The 25,514-nt window shown below is 36.9% G+C and overlaps 1 protein-coding gene across 5 annotated transcripts in view; it reads left to right on the forward strand.

Moving 5' to 3' along the window:
- The window catches only part of IKZF3 (IKAROS family zinc finger 3), an 86,056-nt gene that overhangs the window by 22,711 nt on the left and 37,831 nt on the right, over positions 1-25,514 (forward strand). For 4 of the 5 annotated variants that reach the window (XM_074224015.1, XM_074224016.1, XM_074224017.1 and 1 more), the window contains 2 exons: positions 3,048-3,164; positions 24,405-24,665. In XM_074224015.1, coding sequence (XP_074080116.1) covers positions 3,048-3,164; positions 24,405-24,665 — 378 coding nt within the window. The remainder of the gene's footprint in view (positions 1-3,047; positions 3,165-24,404; positions 24,666-25,514) is intronic. The other variant, XM_074224019.1, reaches the window with a different exon arrangement.

Below are 25,514 nucleotides of genomic sequence, written 5' to 3' on the forward strand. Positions count from 1 at the left end.
ATGGCTAGGTGACGCAGTGGATAAAGTACTGGCCCTGGAGTGAGGAGTACCTGGGTTCAAATGCAGTCTCAAACACTTAATAATTACCTAGCTGTGTGGCCTTGGGCAAGCCACTTAACCCCATTTGCCTTGCCAAAAAAACCTAAAAAAAAAAAGTCTAGTATGATTAACCAATTCATCATGCTTTCTTGAAAGATTATCATCACTAATTAATCAAAGAAGTATAATTTTCTTTTATATGTGTTTTTTTAATTAAATTTTGTTTTCAAATCAAGGTCTGCCAACTGTCCCTTCTATTTGTTCTACTTATTGTTCTACTGTCCCAATTGAGACAGCAAAAAACCAAAAGCTATTATGTCTTAAAAATTCCATTTTATTTTATTTTCAAAATTCTCTCTGTCCTTCCTCCTGCTCAAAACCTCTATCAAAAACACATAGTCAAACAAAAGAAATTCCTACATTGGCCATGTCCAAAAATAGTGTCTCGGTCCATACTGCCATACTTTAAGTCCATCATTTCTCTGTCAGAAGGTGGGCAGCATGTGTCATCATAAGTCCTCTAGATTTGTAGTTGAACACTGTATTTATTGATCGGAGAGTTCCCAAGTCTTTCAAAGATGTTTATCTTTACATTATTGTTATTATTGTATAAGTTATTCTTCTTATTTATACTCATTTCATTCTGAAGCAGTTTATACATTTCCCAATTTTTTTTGAAAATATGGCCCTTCAGACGGCTAGGTGCATAGTGGATAAAGCACCAGCCTTGGAGTCAGGAGTACCTGGGTTTAAATCCGGTCTCAGACACTTAATAATTACTTAGCTGTGTGGCCTTGGGCAAGCCACTTAACCCCATTTGCCTTGCAAAAACCTAAAAAAAAGAAAAGAAAAGAAAAAGAAAATATGGCTGTTCATCATCTCCTGTTGCACAGTACTCATATACCATAACTTGTTCAACCATTCCCCATTTGACCACTATATCAGTTTACAATTCTTTGATATCACAGAAAGTTGCTATTTTTTTGTCTGTATGAACTTTTTTCCTCATTTTTTGATCTTTTTGAAGAATAAATAGTATAGCTAGGTCAAAAGCTTTTACTAGCTTTTGAGAGGCATAGTTCTAAATTGCTTTCTTCAATGATTAGACCAGTTCACAGCTCCACAAATATTGTATTATGTACCTGTTTTCCCTATTCCCTACAGCATTTGTCATTTTTCTTTTTTTTTCCCCCCTTAACTTAGACAATCTTTTAGGTGTGATGCAGAGTCTTAGAGTTGTTTTAATTTGCATTTCTCTAATTTTTTTTTTCATTTTGCTATTGATAGCTTAAATTTATTTCTCTGGAAACTGATTTTGACCACTTATCAATTGGGAATGGCTCTTATTTGAATCAGTTTCCTATATAAGTAGGAAATGAAATGTTTATTAGAGAAATTTGCTGCAATGACTTCCTTTTCCCCACTTCTCCACCTTTGCCTGTTTAATTGCATTGGTTTTGTTTGTAAATGTTAAATTTTATGTTAAAATGTAAATTTTATGAAATCAAAGTTTTATACTTTACCTCCTTCAAACACTTTTAACTCTCTTTGGTCAAGAATACTTCCTCATTCTTCTGTTCATAGTTATATATTGTTTTTAAAGGCTTGCTACAATATATTTTAAAATAAGTTTTTGTTAAAGTATTTTATGCTTTTTATGTCATTATAATTTCTTCCAATATCCTTCCCCCACTTCCTCCCTTGGGTTATAAAAGTTAAAAAGAAGAGGGGAAAAAATCAGCATAACTGATCACTACAATGTACAACATCTGTACATCTCCCACCTCCACAAAGGAGTAGAGTGGGGATATCTTTTCATATTGCTTCTTTTGTGTTATGCTTATTCTTTATAATTTTGCAATATGTACTCTGATTTTTTTGTGTATGGTTGTTCTTTCCACTTTCATTGTTGAAATCATTGTGTATTTTGTTTTGGCTCTGCTTACTTTACTTTGCATCAGTTCAAGGAGATCTTACCATACTTCTCTGTATTCATCCTATTTGTCATTTCTTAAAGCATAGTAATATTTCAATCACACTTTGCTTAGCCATTCCTCAATCAGTGGATATTTACTTGGTTTCCAATTCCTGTTAGCACAAAATGTACCACTATGAGTATTTTGATGTCTTTGAGAATTTTCCTCTTATTAATGGGCTCCTTGGGATTTAAGGCTACAACGGTATTGATATTTTACTCTCTTTGCATCATTCCAATTTGCTTTCCAGAATGGTTGTATTGATTTACAGCTCCACCAACAATGTACGAGCGTTCTTACCCTTTACCCAACTCCTACAATATTGACTTTTACCATCTTTTGTCTTCTTTGACAACTTCTTGCTACAGCTTTGGGTAGGATTTATATCTTGGGCAAGTTATATTTTCTAGTCTAGCAATACACTTTCATATTCCTAATAAGCCATGGGAAAATAGAACTTGATATGTAGAAATTTTATTTCCAGATATCTCTTCAGAAATGCTTTTCTATTTTTAAGTTTAATACTTGGTTCTGGGGCGGCTAGGTGGCATAGTGGATAAAGCACCGACCCTGGAGTCAGGAGTACCTGGGTTCAAATCCAGTCTCAGACACTTAGTAATTACCTAGCTGTGTGGCTTTGGGCAAGCCACTTAACCCCGTTTGCCTTGCAAAAACCTAAAAACAACAACAACAAAAAAACAATACTTGGTTCTGTGTCATCAATTAGCATTTATTGAACACAGACAATAGCAACATCTACTAAATGTTAGGAGAGTAAGGAGTACCAAACTAAATAAGAAACAAACTCTCTTTCCACATTTTAGTTCTGGCCAGAGAAATGAATAACTGCTAAGATTTAACTATACATATAACCATGTGTAATACCCAAAGAGTTTAATATGCTATCTACTACCAAGGGTTTGTATGAAGCAGATCATTGATTTTCTTGTTAATAAATATCTTATAGCATGTCTAAAAGTTGAATTCTGGGTAAATGTTTGTCTATTATTATTTATGCTTTCTTTTATTTAGAAGGCCAGGTGATTATGAATGACTACAGTTCATCCAAACCTCAGGAGGTAGAAAATATGGATAGTGGAGAAGACAATAAAGACCAGGTGCTACCTAACGAAGATGAGGATATAGGAGGTAAGCTGGAATTTACTTACCAAAAACTGATGGTTAAAGATTTGATTAATGTTTAGCTTTTAAGGAAAATAAAGTTATCTGAGAATAATGGAGAACAAATTATATTGGGAAAGATAAAAGTGTTTGTTCAGTTACTTTGCCTTCTTAAAATTCAACCCAAAATTTCATCACATTTTTCAGAACATGGGGAGCCTCATCAGTCTCCTAAATGAATGCACAGCTTATACTGAATTTGCACTTATCTTTTATATTAATATTTATGTTGGCACAGACATATAGAATAAATAATCTATATTGCTCTTTTGAGTCAGCCCTAGGATTGTTATTATATAATGTGTGTCTAAATGTATGGTGTGTTGAAAAGACATTTTTCTAGGATCTCTCTTTTGTTGAAATTTCTATAATAAACATTTAAAGAGGTCATAAAATAGAGCTGTGTGGCTAGAACCTCTGAGATTGAAATCACAGCATCAACTAATATTCCAGCTATGCCTAGCTATACATTAGTTTGTGCCAGTTCTAAACCACAGAGACTGAAGAGTGCTGCTTGGCACAGGATGTGGTCATTTGTGCAGATGAAAGCATATGGTGCCCTACCAGCTCCATAAGACTTCTTGAAGGTGACTTATCCATGTCGTTGAAGTTTCATCAAGACCCAGAGTAGCTCTAACCTGGCATACTTTTTAAAGTATGGACTTACACACATCATTGTGTTTGAAATTGTGTTTGAATTTGGAGACCATTGAGAATAGAGGGTTTAAAATTGCCAAAAATTCTCATAGGTTTGAAACATACTATATGATTATCCTGTCCAGGAATAACTGAAACTGATAACCCTTTCATCTTACCCCTCCCAAACTCCCTACTTAAGACAAGAAACCAGAACCATTCTTTTTTATTCATGTCCATTTTTGAAGACTGTTGTGAAAGAATATGATTGACAGCTAAATATCTGAAAATTCCCCACACTTAACTAACTAGTTAGCAATATGCCATTCTTTTTTCAACCCATAATCAGCAGATCCTTGTTACTGACTCTATCCTAGAGGAATCAACCCCAGATGGCAAGAGGGAGACTCAAACTCTGGAGCTCAGGAATCTAACATTTATTATAATATTTATATATTTCAGCACTGAGCACCTAACACATAGTGATGCTTAATAAATAATTGTTGACATTTGTTCTTCACCCCATGAGGTGGGTGCTATTATCATTCTTCATTATTAAAAAAAATTAATTCAGACTATTCACTGGGTCAGATACTAAAGCTGAAGATTATGATACTTTAGCCACATAATGAGCAGACAGGACTCATTGGAAAAGACCCTCATGTTGAGAAAGATTTAAGGCAAAGGGCAAAGGAGCAGTAGATGAACTGGATAAACAGTGTCATGGAATAATGAGCATGAACTTTGTCAGACTTTGGGAGATAGTGGAAGAGAGAGAGGCATGCATGATATAATCTTTGGGATCCCAAAGAGTGGGATAAGACTAAACAGAAACCTTTTTTTGCAAATGAAGAAACTGAGTCTAAGTGACTTACCCAAGACCACACATAGTGTCTAAGGTAGGATTCAAATTCAAGTCTGAGGGTTTAGAATCAGAGATTTAGAGATAGAAGGCACCTTAGAGTCTACATAAGCTAACCCCTTTACTTTAGAGATAGGTAACTTGAGATTCAAAAGTTAAGGGACTTTCCAGGATTTGAGACAGAATTTGAACTCAGGTCTTCCTGACTTAAGTCCAGTGCTCTATTTCAAGTCAACAGACCTTTATGAAGTATTTACTGTGTTCAGACACTTTGTTAAGTGCTGAGAATACAAATATAAGTAAAAAGAAAGATAACCTTTCCTTCAAGGAGCTTTCATTCTGAAAGTAACGGTGGTTGCTGGGGGGGGGGGGGATTGGGGGAGGGGGAGTGAAGAGAGATGTGTGGAGATGGTGACTTAAAGCTAGAGCTGGGAGAGAAATGAAGCTTGACTGCCTGAGCCCTGCTACACAGTGGAGGTTCTGGGAGGATTCACAAAGGGGAGGAGGGACTACAAGGTGGGAGAGAAGATCACAGGTACTGAGTAAATGTCTTGAGTAAAAACATAGCTGAGTCCAGTTATCAGAAACAGAACTTAGATTTATATTGTCCCTTAAAGCTTACAAAGCAGTTGAGTAGGACAGTTATATCAAATTTTATTTTTTAATCCTTTTACTTTCTCTCTGAACTACTTTGTATTTGTTCTGTATTTGCTTTCAGTATTTTTGCCCTTGATAGAATATATGCTCCTCAGGAGGAAATGGTTTTATATTTTTCTTTGTAACAATAATATCTAGCAATGTTTATCTCATAGGGATATGGGATAAGGATTGAACCTGTCTCCCCAATAGGGAACTCCTTCCCAGGTGAAAAAAACTCCCTTAGTCAGTACAGGTAGGCATCCTTTCTGCAATATATAGACAGAGAGTTGCCTGTGGTACTGAGAGTTTCAATACCTTGCCTGGGCTAAAAGAGAAAGCACATGTCAGAGGCCAGGAGGCTGACTTTCCATTCACTATGGTCACTCTGTCATGTGGTATGCACTTAATAAACACTTGCTGATTGGTTAAATAATAGAAAAGGAAACTGGGATTTTATTAGGTCAAATGACTTGTCCAAGACCAATTTATATTTAGTGGTAGAGTTGGAACTGAAATCCAGGTCTTCTGACTCCCAAGTCTAATGGTTGTTCCACTTGACAAAATATTCTTCCTATTGTGATACCATACCACCCTCCACCCTTTCAACTACAGTTCTACAGAAGCACGAGACGTCTGTTGATGGAAATTACTTTTCACAGGTGCCATATATGATTAGGATTTCTATGAGGTCAGTAATCCTAAATAGTCTAGGGTGGAGAATTTTCTTTCTTCCTTGTCACATATTTTTACATCTCCCTAAAAAAAGAACTTCGTGAACTAATTCTATTTCTTAGAATTAATTCTTAGAATTAACAGTTCACCTGCATACCTGTCACATCTATGTTTTTGTGTGAATGAGACCTGTGTTTGATATGGGATAATTGTAATTGCTGGGCCTCTATCATAGGCATTTGACAATGCAAATAATGCTTGCTCGATGCAGCCTGAGTGTCATTGCCTGGGAGATAGCTAAATCCTGTCAGATACAAACTCACACTGCTATTCAGAAGTGGATACATTCTGCATCAAGGAAGGCTGTACTTACTCATGGTGATCAAAATGCCTCTTTCATCAAGTCCTGATTCCAACCTTAGAAGGCATTAGGGAAAATTTGAACTAAAATGTAATAAAAATGATTACATACATTGTCCAGTGTTTAGAAATCCCAGTTAAATTGTAATCATGACATTTTAAAAGATTTTGTAGAAGAGTTTTGAAGTTTTTAGTGGCATCCAATTTCTTTCATTCTGAAATATTGTTAATCCTGAGTAAGTGCTAATTGTGTTTTATTTTAGATTCTAAGAGGGTACCATGTATGGAGTTTTTTTGTTTTTGTTTTTGTTTTTTTTTTTTTGCTTGTTTTTTAACAAAATAGTTCTCTCTCCTCTCTCTCTCTCTCTCTCTCTCTCTCTCTCTCTCTCTCTCTCTCTCTCTCTCTCTCTCTCTCTCTGCAAGTTTCCAGCAGTTAGAAATTTGATTTGTAGGAAACTACAAACTACTGTGATTTAGAAGAAGCAGGGCAATTTTGGCAAAAGTAGTTATTGGGCTAAGACCTCAACCATAGCCATTACCTCCTTAAAAGAATAGTTAAGTATTATTAATTTGTGGAGAAGTGATGATAGTGGTGGAAGCAGAATTTAAAACCCAATATGATTTGGCATAAATTCCCTTATTCATCACCCAATAGATATGTTTTTCATTGTTTGTAAAATAGCCCCACACATCCCACAGCTCCATTTTTATTTGATGTTACTAGAGAAAGGAAGACAGATAATGGGGACATGTGCTAGTCTGGTGGGGAGGGGGGAATCAAAGACTTCCCTACAGTTTCTTCTGCATTTCCCTTAACCCAAGGTAATATAGTTAGTCTACAATAGAACCAAAAGACTTGAATCCAAATCTCATCCTTCAAACTCTCCTCTTCCTAATATCTATTTCTATTGGGATATCAGATTATGTATTCTTCTGTTTGTCAGTTTTTTCTCTGGAGTTGGATAATATCTTCCTTCAAAAAGTTCTTTGTAGTTAATCTGAATATTTATAATTTTCAGAATAACTTATTCAGTTTAAAAACTATTGTTTTGAACTGCATTCAATGTTCTCTTGGCTATATGGATTTATATTTTCAATTTGATTGACAGGAAGTCTGGAAACAAAAATTCATCACTTCTGTATCTAGCTAACTCAAGACACATTTCAAGACTACTCCATACCTCACTGATCTCTCTTCACCTTTGAACCCCTATAGCACTTATAGTCTGTATCAAATAATTTAACCCCTAATTATATGCATAACTTATCTTCCCAATAAGGCTAAAAGTTTCTTGAGGGAAATGACCTTTGTTTTATACTTCTGTTTTCCTCTTAAGACCCCAACACAATATGGAATCATTCAAAAAGCATTTCTTTAGAGTTTATTATACAAGGCATCATATTGAATACTGGGAATACAAAGAAAGGCAAAAAAAATTGAGCATATAAATAGATTCTCAAAAGTTTAACAAATAACCTGTTGATCAATTTATTATTTAGCCACAATGACCAACTATATTGCTTTGACTTTTAAAAAAAATTTAATTTTGTGAAGTGGTGATTTCCAGGCTTACAAGAAAGTGCTATATACCAGAATAGGTAAAGGATAAGGAATAATGATAACTTGCTTTTTTTTCATGGCTCAACCTTTGACTCATTTGCTCACGTTTTACCATTTTTCTTTGACTTTGCAAAATGGCACTTTCTATCTATGTCATTGAAGTAAGTTTGAGATTTACCAGGAAAAAAAGGATTAAGAGATCACTGAGTTTCTTAGTCTTTTCATTTAACATACGTTAGCTTGCATCATAGGCACATATGTAGGAAACCTATAGAAACTAGCTCCAACTGCCTGAAAGTTTATGAGACATTATGATAGTAGAAACAAAGGGGTGAAGCAGTGTCATAATATTGCATGAGAATAAAATTCCTCAATTACTCTTACCTGGTCTGATTTTAGTGGAATGCAAAATAATGAGAATCTCAGTTAGTTTAGTCAGTAGCATAACCAGCTCAAGGAAGAAGGAAAGAATATCCTGATTCAACTCTGAAAGGAAAGGGGGAAAGTATTAGTGTGAGATGGTGTGTGTGAGATGTACCTTCTTCCCCAACCCCCACCCACCCTTCTCTCTTAGCTTTTTTTGTTCTTCTGAAAGTCAGTCCTTATTGCTACTCCTATTCTCCTCCCTTCTTCTCCAGTTTGAAGTCATAAGTGGGATGCAGTTTTGTTCATACATGTCATATGGTTATGATTTGTGTGTCTTGGTATCATTATTGCTTTGATTTTGAATTGTAATGTTAAACTCATTTGACACTTAATACCTATTCTCCTTTGATCCAGTCCTCTATTGGCCCAGATCTCTCAGCCACCCTAACACTATCTTATATTATAGTGATCCATGAAGCTACTATAACTACCAAAAATAATAGATATGCTATTGATACCCTAGAAACCAAATAATGCTAGTAGAGTAAACAGTTCTATTTATTCTACTTAGCTTGCAAGTCTGCTTATATCCCCTGAAACTCCCAAGTATTAATTGTCAGGGATTCTTGAAATTCCCTACAAAAACAGTAACTTACATCATGTTCTAGTTAACCAGAGAAAAAGAGCTATAAACATATTTATTAATGAACTAGCCCAAAGGAAAAAAAACCCAAAACCCGGTACTACTTTTGATAGATTCTGGCTTGATTCCAGGTTGAAGATCCAGTCTGATAATGGTTGCTGAAACTGACAGGAAGATAGCTCATAAAAAAAAACTTTAGAACCTCCTTTCCTTCTGGTTGCTAATGGTGGCAGAGGTCCTTAACTCTATAAACCTAAACTTAAAAGTCTCTTAAAAAGCCTATTTTCTTTTCCTGGAAAAGACACAGCTTAAGTAGTTAAAGACTCCCTGTGATCATCTTGATTCCAGTTGAGGTACACGTTGTTCACAGTGTGATAAGTGCTAAAAATGTTCATGCTTTTGAAGGAAAAAAAAATAGCAAGCCACATTTGTGGCTCATGGATGCTAATTGACACCACATTTAGATGTGTGAAGGGGTCTCTGGCTGGAGTGAGATTGGAGAGGCAGACTCACTCTCGCCTAGGCGCTCACTGAGGTTCCAGTGGTACTACTCAGCACACGCAAGTATGTGCTTCAAAAGGAAGTGCCGTTTTTTATCAGAATATTACATCTCCCAAGCCCAGATCAAGATCTGCTGCTCATGGGATGCAGGGGTTATCTCACAAAATCAGCAGTACTCTGCTGCAGAAGTTCACTCAGGGGATTTCTGTAAGTGTTAAAACTGGGCAGGGAAGACAATATTGCTTCAACTGTGTCAAATGGCTAAGTTTTCAAGGTGATAAAAGTAAAGATTCTACTCCTTGAATCTTGTTGACAGAAAGCTTATCTGGTTTATTTTAATTTGCGTCTCTTGGGTGCTAGTCAGCTAAAAGGAACTAGGAATGAGATGTTTAACATCAGGTTATTAAGGTAGTTGCCTAGTACTACAGCAAGCCACGAAGGACTATTTAAATCACCAGATTTCCTTGGATCTTAACGGGCCACGTCTGTGTGTGTGTGTGTGTGTGTGTGTGTGTGTGTGTGAGAGAGAGAGAGAGAGAGAGAGAGAGAGAGAGAGAGAGAGACAGATGGACAGGACAGAGACAGAGAGAGAGAGAGAGAGAGAGAGAGAGAGAGAGAGAGAGAGACACTTTTGCCTATTGGAGGAATAGCTGCCTGTCATTCAAAGGAAAAGGCTGGAATGGAAAGGGAAATAAAGGACCAAGTCAATAAGGAATTGTTTACTGATGCAGTCTATTACCCATAAATCTCCCTACAATCCCACCCACTCCTGAAGGAGGCACTAAGTGTAGACAACAGTATTTGTTGCTAGTTTGAGATTTTCAGAAGCACCTTTTCTTACCTAAATAGGAGTGATCAAATTTTTTTTTCCTATTCCAAACCCCTCACTAGTTCCTTAACAGTATTCTGTTTATGTATAGTAAATAATACATATTTGTTAATTCGATTTTAAATTTTTAAGGTGTCTCTTCAAAGGCATTGTAAAGTGACAAAAGGCTAGTGGTGGATGTGTGCTAAATTCTGGTCATTCTAAGGATCTAAATTTAAAGTGTAGGCCAGTGGCTCCCAACCTGTGAATCTTTGTAATTATTATAGAGGCCAGGAATCCATTCTCATTTTAATCTTTATTTTGCTCCAAATAATTATATAGCCCAATTCAGCATAATAAATAAGCAAACATATTTATTGCAAAGTGACATGTCAAATATGTCTCATACATATTTATTACTTTTTTTCAAATGTATCTAGATGCTACTGTGATAAAACAAATTCACACAAAGTGTTACTAAATTACCTGTAAATTTTTGCTTTCATGTTTGTTTTCTTTCCCCCAATTAACAGTAAGATATAGTATATAATAGCAAAACTCTATTGGAAGGTTATCTGTAAAATCATTTGATGCTTTTGTGCTTGTAGGTCAGAAGCAATTTATAACTAGTTAAAAGCTAAACATATATAACTTGTGATATAGAATTGCTTCATTACAGTTAGTTTTGCTGCTTTTTAGTAGTATAGGATACAAATGTTAGAGATTCAGTGGTCTGTGAAACTGTTGTTTCTAGTGTAAATAAGTCTGACTCAGCATTATTTATATTTACAAACTGTCCATTAAATGAGGAAAATTAGAGTGGACAGTCATCACCTTTGCTTTCTACACTAATCTGGAACTAGAAGAATTCTCTTTTAACTTTACCTTTCCTTCCACCAAATGCTACTGCCCAATTCAAAAGGAAATATAGAGATGGAGGTGAAAGTTAGGAAAAATAAGTGTTTTTTAAACATCATATGGTTTTACAATATACAGGAGTATTGTTTGGAGAAGAGATATATGGATTTCTATGACTGTTAGTTGGAGAATCTTGCCTGAGATTTGAAAAATTACACTTAGTAGTAACCAGCAACATGGTACTTTAAATGTTTCGACTTTGAAGTATTTTCCAGCATATGAATGAAGATGTCAGAACTGGTCTTGAATGATGACAGTGGTAATCCGGCCCTTGGTGTATAACCTTCAAACACCAATAAATGAGATTATCAGGATTTAACATGTGACCTTTCTCAGTCTGACTGGTAGGTCCAGATGTTTTCTGATTTAGCTGCCTTGCTGAAATCTGCTCTAAACGGCTACAGTTGGACTTAGATTTGGAGCTGCAGGAATGACAATCTTGAAACCAGATTCTGCAATGAGCAGTACTGTCTAAATAGTGACAGATGGGAACCTATGGTTTAATAATTAAAAATAATTTGTGACCTTACCCTTAATAGATTTGTTAATTATGTCAACCAAATAAGTAAAAATTGAACGGTAATAGGTATTTCACGATATTAGTCAGTCTGGTGGCATTAAGGACATTGACGAGATTCGTTAGAGCCAGTCTTTTCTGCACCTGCGTCTACAGAAGCAGAAATCCCAGCCTTTGTTCCCCCTCAAGGAAGTACATGGCAACTCTAGAGAAGCCTGGAAACCTCTTTATTAACCTCCTTTCAGTTTTTCCAGGCTTATTGTCCCATTTCACATCTACCAGTCCCTTTGGCAAAGAAAATGGGACTGCTCTCTGGGTCTTCATTCTCCATCTACATTGGCTGGGACTCAGTACTATTTCCAACATTTTTATATAGTGTTTACTACATTATCATCTATTCTTATTTAGCCCAGTTCTTTTAGTTTCAGTTCTTGAGATTGAACTGCCTAGCTTTGAATTGTTTAGGGGAGCAGCTTTCCATTGGTTGTTCTTTCGTGGGCAAAGGAAGGAGAAAGTGGGAAGGTGAGGAGGTTGGCATCCCCCAATTCACATGTAAGCATTCACAAGATTATCCTTTGTAGATTTATTCCTTTTCTCCTACCCTAGCAATGAGTTAGACATTTTATCTCATTATCATAAACATTCTACAACACATCTAGGAAGCATGAATCGATTAGATAATATGCAGAATAGAAAAACATAACTCCTGTTCCTGGTAAGTTAGTGGTCTAATTGATAAAGGCACCAGAAAAAATGAGGAAAGGAAAATAGTCTTAGTTGAATAAACATGGTTATTGTGGATTATAGCAAAGTGTTAGAAAAGTGGTAATATAATATTGCTCATGGTGGAAAAGAGTTGCCAGGTAACCCCTCTTCTAACTCAACTCTTGATCAAAAGTAACAGTGGATGGATACTTGCTTGCTTTCTTGCCAAGCTTATAAAATAGTTCTATTAGTTTTAGTAGAGACTGCATAATAATATGGAGCACATCAGCATCAGGGCTAAAGATATTCTTCTGAAAATATCTTTCTTAGGTAAGATTTTCATCTGATAACTAGGACAAAAGCTAGAATTAGAGAACAATTAAAGAAGATTTTGCATGTTGAAAAAAGTTATCTACTTCTTTAATGACAAAATTATTCTTTTTTCATTACCTGGAGATAATAATGAATATAATAGCTCTTTTAAAGGTCATATTGCTAACTCTTGGTGGGTTATTTGAATACTATCTGATGCTGTTTTTTTACAGTGGATAAAGATTTTGGAGAGCATTCTGCCCCTAATTCATAGTAGTGTTGAATCAAATGGAATGTGAAGCACATTTCATTAGGATGGGCACTCAAGGAATTTGATTTTTAATTTTAAAAGAAACCAAACTTTCATTATACACATGTCAGATTTTGTCAAGCAAAAAAAAAATTAAATTTTCCTCAATTTTAATTTTCTTTTTTTACATTTAGTTTTTTTTGGGGGGGGCAAGGCAATGGGGTTAAGTGGCTTGCCCAAGACCACACAGCTAGGTAATTATTAAGTGTCTGAAGCCAGATTTGAACTCCCGTACTCCTGACTCCAGGGCCAGTGCTCTATCCACTGTACCACCTAGCCACCCTGATTTTAATTTTAAGCTAATAACTAAATTTAATTTAAACGATGAATTTTGCAGAAGGCTCTTATCAAACTAGATCCTGTCAAACTCCTCTCCTATACTGATCAATCTTTTCAATCTTATCTTCTTGGCTAAATAAGCATCTTTCCCAACTGGATTTTGTTGCCCTACTCCTGTATTTTTCCCTGAAGAGCCAGAAGGAGTATGTAAGGATTGTTGGATAAAGGCATATCCTTTTAAAAATTTGACATTTTTGGTTTTCTAGCCCATGGCAACCAGAGCCTAAAGGCCATATGCTACAGAAAACAAAATGACCAGAGGAGACAGAGAAAATCACATCCACTTGGTTTTTCCTCTGACTCAGTTGCTAATGCTGGGGTGACTAGGCAGGAGTAAGGATATCCTCAGGGTGAGAATGGGGCAAGCAAAAAGCCAGTCTAATGCCCCTCCCCAAGTGAGACCTAGGCTCCTACAAGCAGGAGACCCCCAGAACAGGCAAAGCGGAATATGGAAAATGGTTATTGAAGAGAGCCCTGAGAGAAAATCAATTCAAGAGAAATACGTCCTTCTTTTTCCTTTACTAGAGTATGATAGGAGTATGATGGAAAAGGGAATGAATAGAAAGTAGAAGAAGGAATCAAGAACAGTTTGCAGTTGTCTACCCAGCAGGCATTGATTCTAGACAACCCCAAGATGAGGAGAAGGCTGATAGAAAGCAAACCATATCTTATCATTGAAGTACTTTTAAAAACTCTGTTTTTAAGGAAAAACTCTCAAATGTGTTCTTGCCAAGCAAGTGAGGAAGGAAGCTTAATATTTTAATATTAACATTTTTTCCTTATTACTAATAAAGTGTTGTCTTGCTTCAGTGTACCATTCTAGTGCATGACTAGGGCATGAACTGAAGACAGTGTTACAAGGTAGTTGTTTGCCTTTCTTATTTGCAATCATTAGATTAAATTAGAGAGGGAGACTGAGAAAGAGAGTTAGTTGTTAGTTGGATAGTTAGTTAGTTAAGTTAGTTGACAAGTTTGCTTCAGTGTATTGGCCAAATTCCACTTCTCTTCTATCCTGCTGGCCAATATTGTTTTCACAGTTGCAAATGGAGTGAGAATTCATCTTTGCTTGCAGCCTTAAAGTGTATTATTGGGCAGCTGTTTAGCAGTTGTTAACACTTCACCCTCAGGGATTCCTATATTTCAGTGACAAGACAGCCTATTTCCTGTACTCGGTGCACACGTGGAAAAAAAACTGTTGTATTCCTATCATACTTCTCATTGCTGTGGATTCATTATAAAACAATGCTAAGACTATTGACATAAATAAAATAAATTTGAATTTTGATATGTATGTGCCTTTGAATATTATTTTTTCACTGTCAAAATGAGCAGCAATTTCCCTGATTCTTACTCCTTCTCCTCTATAGTTCTCTTCTTTTCAACAAAAGCCTTCCATATCCCATTGCTTCTGGTTAGTATGCCCTAGCTTAGAAATACAGTTGATTTGTGATTTGTTTATAATACTCTATATCCAAGATAATTTTTACCAAAATTACACTCCATGTGATGTTTTGACACCTCAAACCCTGATTTCTGTGATTGATAATGGGTGGAACCATTGCCTTTTGCTCTTCTTACTTGCTTACAGGCCCAGGACTGATCTGGAGGTTCCTGAAATGTCCCTAGGGAATCAGAACATCCATGGGAAGTTAACTTCGGACTTTGATTTTGATTCTCATTATAATTATAGAAAACCAGGATGTCAGAAAGGAAAGATTCAACTCTCTAATTAGATGGAAGAAGAAACTGAGACCAGAGAGGGAAAGTTGCTTGCCCAGGGTCACACAGTAAGTTAGCACCCAAACTCAAACTGGAATCCAAGGGTCTTAGACCAGCTTTCTCTTAGGCTATGCTATATACTAATTCATTTTAAGACCAACTTTACCCAGGCAATGCTACCTGCTACTGACCTGTATTTAGATAGTTCTTTCCCAACAAATGTATTAAGTATCTACCTTTCTAGGATCCAGGGCTCCAGGAAGTCAGTCAGTCCATGAGCCAGGCACAAACTAACCACACAAACAACAAAATGGTGGAGATAGCATGATATACATACGTACACACACACACACACACACACACACACACACAGAGAAAAATTTAGGGATTGCCTCAAAGAGTGAGCACTAAAATTAAGGAGGATTGGGAAGGGTTACTAAAAAATTCTTTCCTTTCTATTGAGAGAATTCAACAAGTATACAAACAAGTAAATAAAAACACACACAAAGTAATTGCAGGAGGGAGAAGAGAGATCAGGAAAAGCCTCATTTATATAGGAGGTGCACCTGAAGTGGTGGTGGAGAGGAATGAATTTTAGATATGGAATAATATCTGGTTAAAGACTTGGAGTCAGTAAATGGAGTGTTGAAATGTGGGAAATGGCTGACAAGTCACTTTTACTGGAAAAAAGAGTGTGGGAAAGCGAAGACTATAAAATAAAGACTTAAATGGTAAATGAGTACCATATCATAGAAGACTTTAAATTCCAGGATGAAGGACTTGTATTTTTATCCCAGAGGCATTAGGTAGTTTTTTCCTTTGGGGTGGGGTTGGGGTTGGATGAGAGATTTGGTTAGAGCTGTGTTTTAAGACTATAAGTTTGGGGGGCAGCTAGGTGACGTAGTAGATAAAGCACCGGCCTTGGAGTCAGGAGTACCTGGGTTCAAATCCGGTCTCAGACACTTTAATAATTACCTAGCTGTGTGGCCTTGGGCAAGCCACTTAACCCCATTTGCCTTTCAAAAACCTAAAAAAAAAAAAAAGACTATGAGTTTGGAAACTATACAAAGGTTGGTTTGGAGAAGGAAGAAATAGGAAGTAGGGAGACTAATTTGGAGGGTGTTGTAATCTAGGCAGGAGTAATGAGATTCTGAAATAATGGAAAGGATATGAGTGAAGTAAAGAGATGTGAGAAGTGTAATGGTGGTATAAAGGTTTCTTACAACCATTCCGTAGGAAAAGAGATCCATACTGTATGCTTATAGTCATGTAAAAAAAAAACTAGTTATGACATTTTCTTCTCCAGAGTCATCTGGGTCCAGTGGCCAGATATGAATCAGGATGACTGGGTGGCAAAGTGGATAGAACATTGGTCTTGGAGTAAAATTCAGCCTCAGACACTTGACTCTTACTAACTGTGATCTTGGGCAAATCACTTAACCCTGTTTTGCATCCAGGACTGTCTCCAGTCATCCAGATTCATATCTGGCCACTGGACCCAGACGACTCCAGAGGAGAAAGTAAGGTTGATGACCTAGCACAGCACCCCCCCACTCAAATTCAATTCACATGCTTGTCATGGCATCACCTCCCTGATATCATGGTCTTCTTTGAAAATGAAGGATGGTGGGGTGGCTAGGTGGCATAGTGGATAAAGCACCAGCCCTGGAGTCAGGAGTACCTGGGTTCAAATCTGGTCTCAGACACTTACTAATTACCTAGCTGTGTGGCCTTGGGCAAGCCACTTAACCCCATTTGCTTTGCAAAAAAACCTTTTTAAAAAAAGAAAATGAAGTGGGGGGGGCGGCTAGGTGGCGCAGTGGATAGAGCACCGGCCCTGGAGGCAGGAGTACCTGAGTTCAAATCCAGCCTCAGACACTTAGTAATTACCTAGCTGTGTGGCCTTGGGCAAGCCACTTAACCCCATTGCCTTGCAAAAAAAAAAATCCTAAAAAAAAATGAAGGACAAACATTATTTATAAAAACAGCTTCTAGTGGGTGTCAGATAGAGCAATGTCAGGTTCCTGATTAATGCCACAGCTCCCAGCTCTGATCCTTCTTTGCCCAAGATGACATTCTAGGTTGATACAGGAACATATACAATGCATAGGTAAAACCATTTCTTGATCATCAAATCTGCAGATGACACAAAACTCAGGAGAGACAGATAATACACTGGATCATATGTCTAAATCAAAGCTGAAATTCAATAGATTTATATAATTTACATGTAGGATCAAAAATTCAGCATCACAAGAACAGGATGAGGGAGATATGATTAGAAAGGTTTGAAAAAGAGCAAAGAGTTTCAGTGTACTGCAAGGCTAATATGAGTCAGCAGTATTATGTGAGTGCCAAAATAGCTAATTCAATCTTTAGCTATATAAAGAGAGAGGCACAGCTTTCAGGAAGGAGGCAATGGTCCTTCTGTGTTTTGCCATGCCTGAACCTTCTCTAGAGTATTGGTTTTTGGGGTCACAGTTTTTGAAAGACTTTGATAAACTGGAGAGGGGAAAAAAGACAGACACAGAGAGAGAGAGTATGAACTGATAGAATATTTAACTAGAAGGAGAGCACACAAGATATTGAAGGGCCTAAAAACCATATCATATGAATATTTGCTTAAGGCATTAGGAATGTTCAACTGGAGAAGATGTTAAAATCCCCTGAATAAGAGCAGGAAGAAGCAGAAGGACTTGAAAACTATTTTCAAGCAATAGGACTGATATTGAAAAAAGAATTATCAGACTTGTTACTCTTCAGGGTAGAATGGATAGAAATTGTAAAGAAACGAATTTATTCTTAATTTCAGGAAAAACTTCTTACAATGACAGCTATCTGTCCTCTTCAGGAGACTTTCATGAAGAGGCTGGAGGACTACTTATTGGGTTTAAGATGGTTGGGATTCCTTTCAGGAATTCCTATCTGGATTAGATACTATATTAGATGACTGTTGAACAGTTCCCAGCCACCTCTAAAATCCTCTTTCTTTTCCCTTAGGCTTGGATAGAGAATTGGACTCAATATTAAGATAAGGTATTTTAGAGTAAGACTATTAGGCAATATGTACATGTATTTAGAAAAACTTCCTCAAATTTTCTTTTAATCGTATTCTAGCCTACCTTTTTTAATCTTTGAATTCTGTAAAAATAAAAAGACTAATTCTCATAAACTATATATGCTATACAGAAGAATGGTAAAAGTTTCTCTCCTATTTTCATAAGTGAAATTTTCACAGGGTATTCTCTAGTCCAGGGCTGTCCAAAATGCAGCTGCAGGGCAATTTTATGCAGAAACCTTTGGTTTTACTAAATGCTTTAGTAAATGAAGATGAGCTACCACAGAGCTCTCACTAAAATGGAAAATCAAAATTTATTGTCTGTTGTTTCATTAAAAACTTTTAAAAGTAAGGATGCATAGGTCTACTCTAAACCATCAAGTTAGGGATCTCCAAATTTGTTTTTATCCATTATTTTAGAATGATAGTTTGCTGTTTCTGAGATATAATAATATATAGCTTAAGCTTAAAGTAGTAGTAATTATTAAAATAATATTATCAAGATAGAGTTTACTGAACAAAATCTATTTTGGACAGACTTAAGAAAGCCGTGTTGATTAAAATTTTGTCAGTTTTCTTATAAGATAAAATCTCTGGGGGGCAGCTAGGTGGCGCAATGGATAGAGCACCGGCCCTGAGTCAGGAGTACCTGAGTTCAAATCTGACCTCAGACACTTAATAATTACCTAGCTGTGTGGCCTTGGGCAAGCCACTTAACCCCATTTGCCTTGCAAAATCCTTAAAAAAAAAAAAAAAGATAAAATCTCTGTTTTAGACTAGTACCAATAAATGGGATTTCAGTAAAATCCAAGTGATGTCATTGGTAAGCTTCAGATTAGTTCCAGTGCATCTGGAATTGTTTCCACATTTCAGGAAACTTGATTCTTAATTCTTCAGAAATTGTAGCAATACATAGTGTGTTAGTTACTTAATTTAGAAGATTTAATAGCAAATTTAAACGATGAAAATGTGCTTTAATAAGAACTTCCACAAGATTACTGAAAACTTCGATTTGGTCCTAACCTTTCACCTCCTGTCTCACTGTCTTTGAGATGTCAATTTTTTCTCCTAGTAGCCTGAATCATATTTGCTATTTTTGTTATTGGATTGTTATTTTAAATTAGGAGAAAAAAAGATGCTAATGTACAAGTGTCAAAATCATGCTGGGGAATAGACTCCATAAATTGCCAACCAAAAATAGCTCTTGGCACTGAGACTTAAATTTTCACATTCCTCCTGGCATCCAGAAAATATAACTATTTGGGAGGCACTAACAAGGGCTTCTGTTGACTCTCAAATCCATAGGCCAGTGCTGGTTGTAGGTAAAAACCATACATCAAAGAGATGGAGAGTATTCTAAGTGACCCTGTATCCAAGGCTTGGCCTTACAAATATGGAGTAACATGATTCTCTTGACCAGGCTTTGTTCTTTGCCAATAAACTTGACTATAGACTAAGGCCCTACCATACATGTATCTCCCTTTTCTGATCTTTAGTGCTTCAAGCTTCTAAATCCTATTAACAGCTGTCAAAACCTGGTAAACTATTTAGATGCTTTCACAATTTGTTTAATTGGATAGTTAGGAAATAGCATGCTAGAAAAGCTTTTTTTTTCCTTTCCTTTTTTTTTTTTTTTTTTTTTAGCCTGGCTGAACATCTGTAGCATTAGGGCCTCATTATCTCTGAATTGGCATAGCAAATCAGTGGCATCATTAAAATGCCACATTAAGATGATTAAGTTTCTTTGTTATCCAGTTGACTTTTGCATGTGCTGAGGATTTCATGGTTATGACCCCCGATCCTTGTAAAACACTTGAACAGCATCACCCTTTTGTGCCTCTGATGTTTAACAACCTCCGTCTTCTGCTTTCTGGCTTCTTCATAGTATCTATTAGCAAACTTCAAGCCATAATTCCAAACTTTATGTCTCTTTCCCAGGGCTCAATTTCACTTCTCTCTAATTCATAGTAAAGGCTCAAGATCCCTGCTTTCCACATGGAAATTTCTGTTACTGCTCTATCATGGACACCCAGGTTGTCTTTGCCGTTTTGCCATCCTTGATAGGTTCATCTCTCCACCCGTGCATTTTATGGTGCCTGTAAGAACAAACCGAGGCACAGTTGGCTGAGACTGATACTGCCCCTGCAGGATTTAGATGTTGGATCCTTTCCAGAACCCATTGTTTTTGCAATGTCTCAGGTGAAACCAAAAATGTCTACTCTGGAGTGTAAGCTTTTCATGTGATAACCATCACCCCAGGAAATGAAACCATGTGCATCAGCCCCAGTGAGCCAAGCCAGTCCTTTGTTCTCTTCTGCCTACAAAATCCTGGGGGGGGGGGGGGGGGGAGAAAGGAGAGCAAGGTGCATGTTAGTGTATGTAGTCTTCCTAAACCCTTCACAACATAGGAAAAATGGGAACATATATACCCAAGAGCTCTTTTTGAAAGAAGTGTAGTTTTATCTAATTTCCTATGGGTTAACTTTCATTTACAAATCTTTCCCTCTGGGAATTTCAAGCAATTGCTTTTACCAGCAGTTTGTGGTTTGGCCTATATACGTGTTTATATGTGTTTTTATGTTTTTCTCCCTAAGTTACATAAATTGGAACTATTCTTAAAGAAGCACATTAAGTATTGATATAATAATATAGGTATTCCTTTTAGAAAAATGATGTAGAAAAATATATGTTCATAATTCAAATAAATTATGGGGCATTCTTCACTTTACAAAAGTTCAATATACTCCAATAGCAAATTTCCCAAGTATATCAAGTTTTGGAAACCACTGGTGGTTTGTTTGCTGGTTTTAATCTCAGCAGGTAAAGCTGAAGGTAGGACAAGTGACCTGAGGATCAATAAAAACTAGCACTTTCCTAATTATGTCATATATCTGTGGGAAAAAATAGAATTTGATAACAGGAATATCTCTATGCACAAACTTCAGTAATTAAAATACATATTTCCTTTTTTAGGGGCATCAGGTCCGGAGCAACTAGATCTAATTAATGAGATTATATTTGAAAATATATAGGACAGTACCTGATGCTCAATAGGTGTTTAATGTATTTATTCCTTTCCCCATCTAATTCCCCTTTTTTATTGTCTTCCTTGGAGAAAAGCGTTAAGAATTTTTCCCTTTTCCCCAATTCTCTACTTTCTCAACTCTAAAAATCAAGCTTTTTGAAGAAGACAGCTGCCTGTCCAGGTTTAGATATATCCTAGTTGGAGTTCAGATACTAAATTAAATAACCTTCTATGATCTTTTCTAGACCTTGAACTCTAATCCATGATATTTTTAAATTATGCATGCTACTGCCACTTGCAAAAACTGTGCTTTATTCCTAGCTGCATGGTGTTTAACTTGTACATTTGGTCCTTGTTGACTATCCAGGGACACTCCTTGGCTAGCCCTAGTATTAAACCAAGAGTAATGACAAACCATGTTCTTTTGGTCCAGAAAGACCGTCATGTCTGTCTTTTTATCTACTCTCTCTCTGTCTCTTCTTTCTTTCTCTGACTTTGAGATCTAGGCATTTAAGTGAAAGAGAAAAAAATATTCTTCTGATTATGCATCATATTTCTCTTAAACTTAAAAAATGAGACCTTCCAAAGTAACTATTAATTGAGTTTTGTGTCCAGCCTATATGACATAATAGTACTGGGTTGTGGGACCAGCTTCTCTAGACCCAAATTCCCTAGGGAAGTAGCACCAAGGTCCTTGATCTCTTCCTGCTCAAACTTCTTGGCCCATGCAAACCTGATCAACCCATTTCGTCACATCTCTACGAGTCACTGACCACGAGCCTGGCCAAATGTCTTTGCAGCCATTTTTCTAACCAAAATGAAAAGGCGCTTCTACTGGTCCTTGCTATATGCTGTTTTTGGTTTTCAGAGCTCAGGTTTTCCGTTGAGGTTCTTTTTAACGCCTACATGCAAACTGAAAAGCACTCAAGCTTTTGGTGGGATGTCACCCACAGCTGGAGGGACAGTGGAAGGGGGTGGAGGGCACAGCCCTCAGGTGCATCCTTTAAAAAAAAAACCCATCAGATTGAAGAAAACAGACTGGGTAGGCCAAACAGTGCCAGCTATAAACAGGTAAAGTCTTATCCTCTGTTCCCAAAAAAATGGGAAATGAACATGCCCACTTAGGAGATGGCCTTTTACCTGTAACCCAGTGGATGCAACTAAACAAGCACAAAGGGGCATTGGGAATACTCTATAGAGGAGAAGGTGTGAGCCATGACTTGTGGTGAGAAGCAGTGGAATGGAGTTGCTGAGAGATGTCTTCTCTGCTCATGGTTGTGCCTCTGTCTTGCTCTATTGAGCAAACAAAGCTAATATAGATGAAAGTTAAGACCTTGATAGAAGTGAAAATTGAAACTTGGGTAGAAGGTAGCACAGCTGCAGTTTGTACTTCCTCCTGTGTGGTGGCAGGGTGGCACGTACTGACGTGTTTTGGAAGGGATACGATTTTTTAAACCTTTTATCAGAGTTTGGAGAGTTAATGTCTGTATCATTGGGGAAGAAGAGGAAATAGTAAGTAGTATAACAAGTAGAGATAGAGTTGATAGAAAAATAAAAGCTGGTTTTGGAATCAGGAAGATCTGGGTTTGAACTATACCTCTGACATATAACTGAGTGACCCTGAGCAAGTCACTTTACCCCCAGGCAATTCTCTAAGACCGTAAATGGCAAAACAGATCCTAATCTGCACAGGCAAAGAGAATTCCCTTCCTGGGGATTCCCTCCATCAATTAAATCATAGACCTAGTTTAAAAAATAAATCCACAAACAAGGAACTTCCTGAACCTTATAAACCTAGAGACCAGATCCACGTTCAGGATGTTACCAAATTCTCAGGGAATCTTTAAGCTATTTAAAGATTTTGGGGTGATCATGTATTTGGAGATAGGAAGATCATTCCCCGTTCCCAGTCCTAGCTCTGCCATTAATTAACTGAAAGACCTTGGGCATGTCCCCTCTTCTCTTTTGGCCTAATTTTTTTCATCTGTAAAATGAGAGTCTTTACAACATGAAAATTCTATGATTCCCTGGTCAAAGGGTAACTTGGTATTTCTAAGAGCCAGAGTTTTAACAGACTCTTGCAAATAACATTGAATATTAAATATCTGAAAAAATGTTTTGGAGTTGTTAAATCTTTAATTGCCATCCCTGTGAGGTCAGCTGGTGCATCATTCTTTTGATTTTGTTAGTGCCAGTGAAGTAGTTGTGCCTTCCTGTTTTTTTCGAGTTTTTAGGCCTACTACTTACTCCTTTAGATCATCTCCCTTTCCCTCAGTCTTGTAGTTCTGGGTCCCTGGATTTAACACTGCCATGGTGTAGACATCATTATCTCTTTCCTATACAGAGTTGAGGAACTCCTCTCCCCAGCTCCCTCCTACCGAACTCTTCAAATTAAAATGAATCCATGGAAGTTTAAATTATAAAATTCCAGCTCCTTTTGGCCTTCTCAACAATATATCAATAGGGGTAGCTAGGTGGCACAGTGGATAGAGCACTGGCCCTGGAGTCAGGAGTACCTGAGTTCAAATCCGGCCTCAGTCACTTAATAATTACCTAGCTGTGTGGCCTCGGGCAAGCCACTTAACCCCATTTGCCTTGCAAAAACCTAAAAGAAAACAAAACCAATATATCACTAGCACTGACTGTTCCCTCTGTTTTTAATGTAGTGTCTTCATCAGACCCAAGAGAGACAGACAGATAAGTCATGTTTTGACAATTAATGGAAGGGAGAAGAAACAAAATTTGGCTTGGAAGCAAGATGGCCATGCTAATTATTCAACTTTCATTCTAAAGTGTAACTGAGACTTGAAGGATTCAAAAAATATATTCCTATATCTAAGGGTATATCTTCCAGTCCTTTCTCCAGAGTCTCTTAAAAAAGGTATCAATTTTGAGAACCTATCCAATTTAAATCCTGTATGTCAAAAGAGAACAGATAGTGTTCTGTCATACTTAGTGATATAAGAATACTTCATGTTTTAGTAATGGTTAGAAATTTATTCCCTTTAAATTCCAAATGACTGAAATCACTCTTAGCCATTCTTTGTATTCTCTTTTTGACAGTAACTCTAGTCTAAATCCAAAAAATGAGTGATCTTCTTAATGATGTCTTCTTGTTTTGTGGTGATGAGTTAGCCTCGCTATTATGCTAGCCTCATTTGGTATTATGTTGTCAGCTGTGGGTCTCTTCTCTTTGAGCTGCTTTGCTAGCTCCAGACATAATCATTTTTCATTTCTTGCATTTTCTTCCCTGCAGATGATTCAATGAAAGTGAAAGATGAATACAGTGAAAGGGATGAAAATTCTTTAAAGCCAGATCCTATGGAAAATGCAGAAGATCCTGAAATACCTTACAGCTATCCAAGAGAATATAATGAATATGAAAACATTAAGTTGGAAAGACATGCTGTCTCTTATGACAGTGGCAGGCCAACTAGTGGAAAAATGAACTGTGATGTGTGTGGACTAGCCTGCATTAGCTTCAATGTATTGATGGTTCATAAACGAAGCCATACTGGTAAATATTCTTCCATTCCCCTCAGAACTGTCCTGCTACAGCCATGGACAGCACTGCAATGAGTAATAGCATCAGGATTCTTGGCATCTTCCTTTGCTTTTTCTGGATGGTTCTGGTCTTATAGGGGCATCATTTTCCCCCACTGATTTCTTTCTACTTCACCATAGCATTTCAAAAAAGCTAGCAAACATTTTACAAGTTTGCTGAATGAAAGAGGTCTTAGAAGATCAGAAGTCCATGAATATTTCTTCTTCAGTTAAAAATTAGGAATTAAGTTCTGTCACATACCTTCTAGTTCATCCTTTGTTTGTATTTTTGACTTTAATAAAAGCCTGTCACTTTGCATCAGGACCAGGTTTGAAAGAAAAGGAGGTGTTTTTTTGCTTTTGTTTTGGTTTTTTTGGCTAAGCAAATGGGGTAAAGTGACTTGCCCGAGGTCACACAGCTAGGTAATTATTAAGCGTCTGAGGCCGGATTTAAACTCAGGTATTCCTGATTCCAGGGCCGGTGCTCTATCTACTGTGCCACCTAGCGCCCCAAGGAGGTGCTTTTTTAAGGCAAATTTTAAAACATGTTTTTAAAGAATAAAGGGGTAGTTTGTAGAAATACATAGAAAAGTATCCCTCCTATTAGATGTGATTCTCTTTCTTGGACTTCTAATATAGGGACTTTAAAAAAGATCCATTTATCAAATTTGACCAGGTCATTACTTTGACCAGGGTCCATGGGTCTTACTTGGACTATGCTTACAATTTTATCATAGTGGACTTCTAAATAGAAGAAGGGAAATTACAAAACCTTACTCTGTAAGGCACTTCCAGAAACCATCAAGTTCATTCCGCTGAATCA

This window comes from Macrotis lagotis, chromosome 2 (assembly GCF_037893015.1).
Source record: "Macrotis lagotis isolate mMagLag1 chromosome 2, bilby.v1.9.chrom.fasta, whole genome shotgun sequence".
NCBI lineage: Eukaryota > Metazoa > Chordata > Mammalia > Peramelemorphia > Peramelidae > Macrotis > Macrotis lagotis.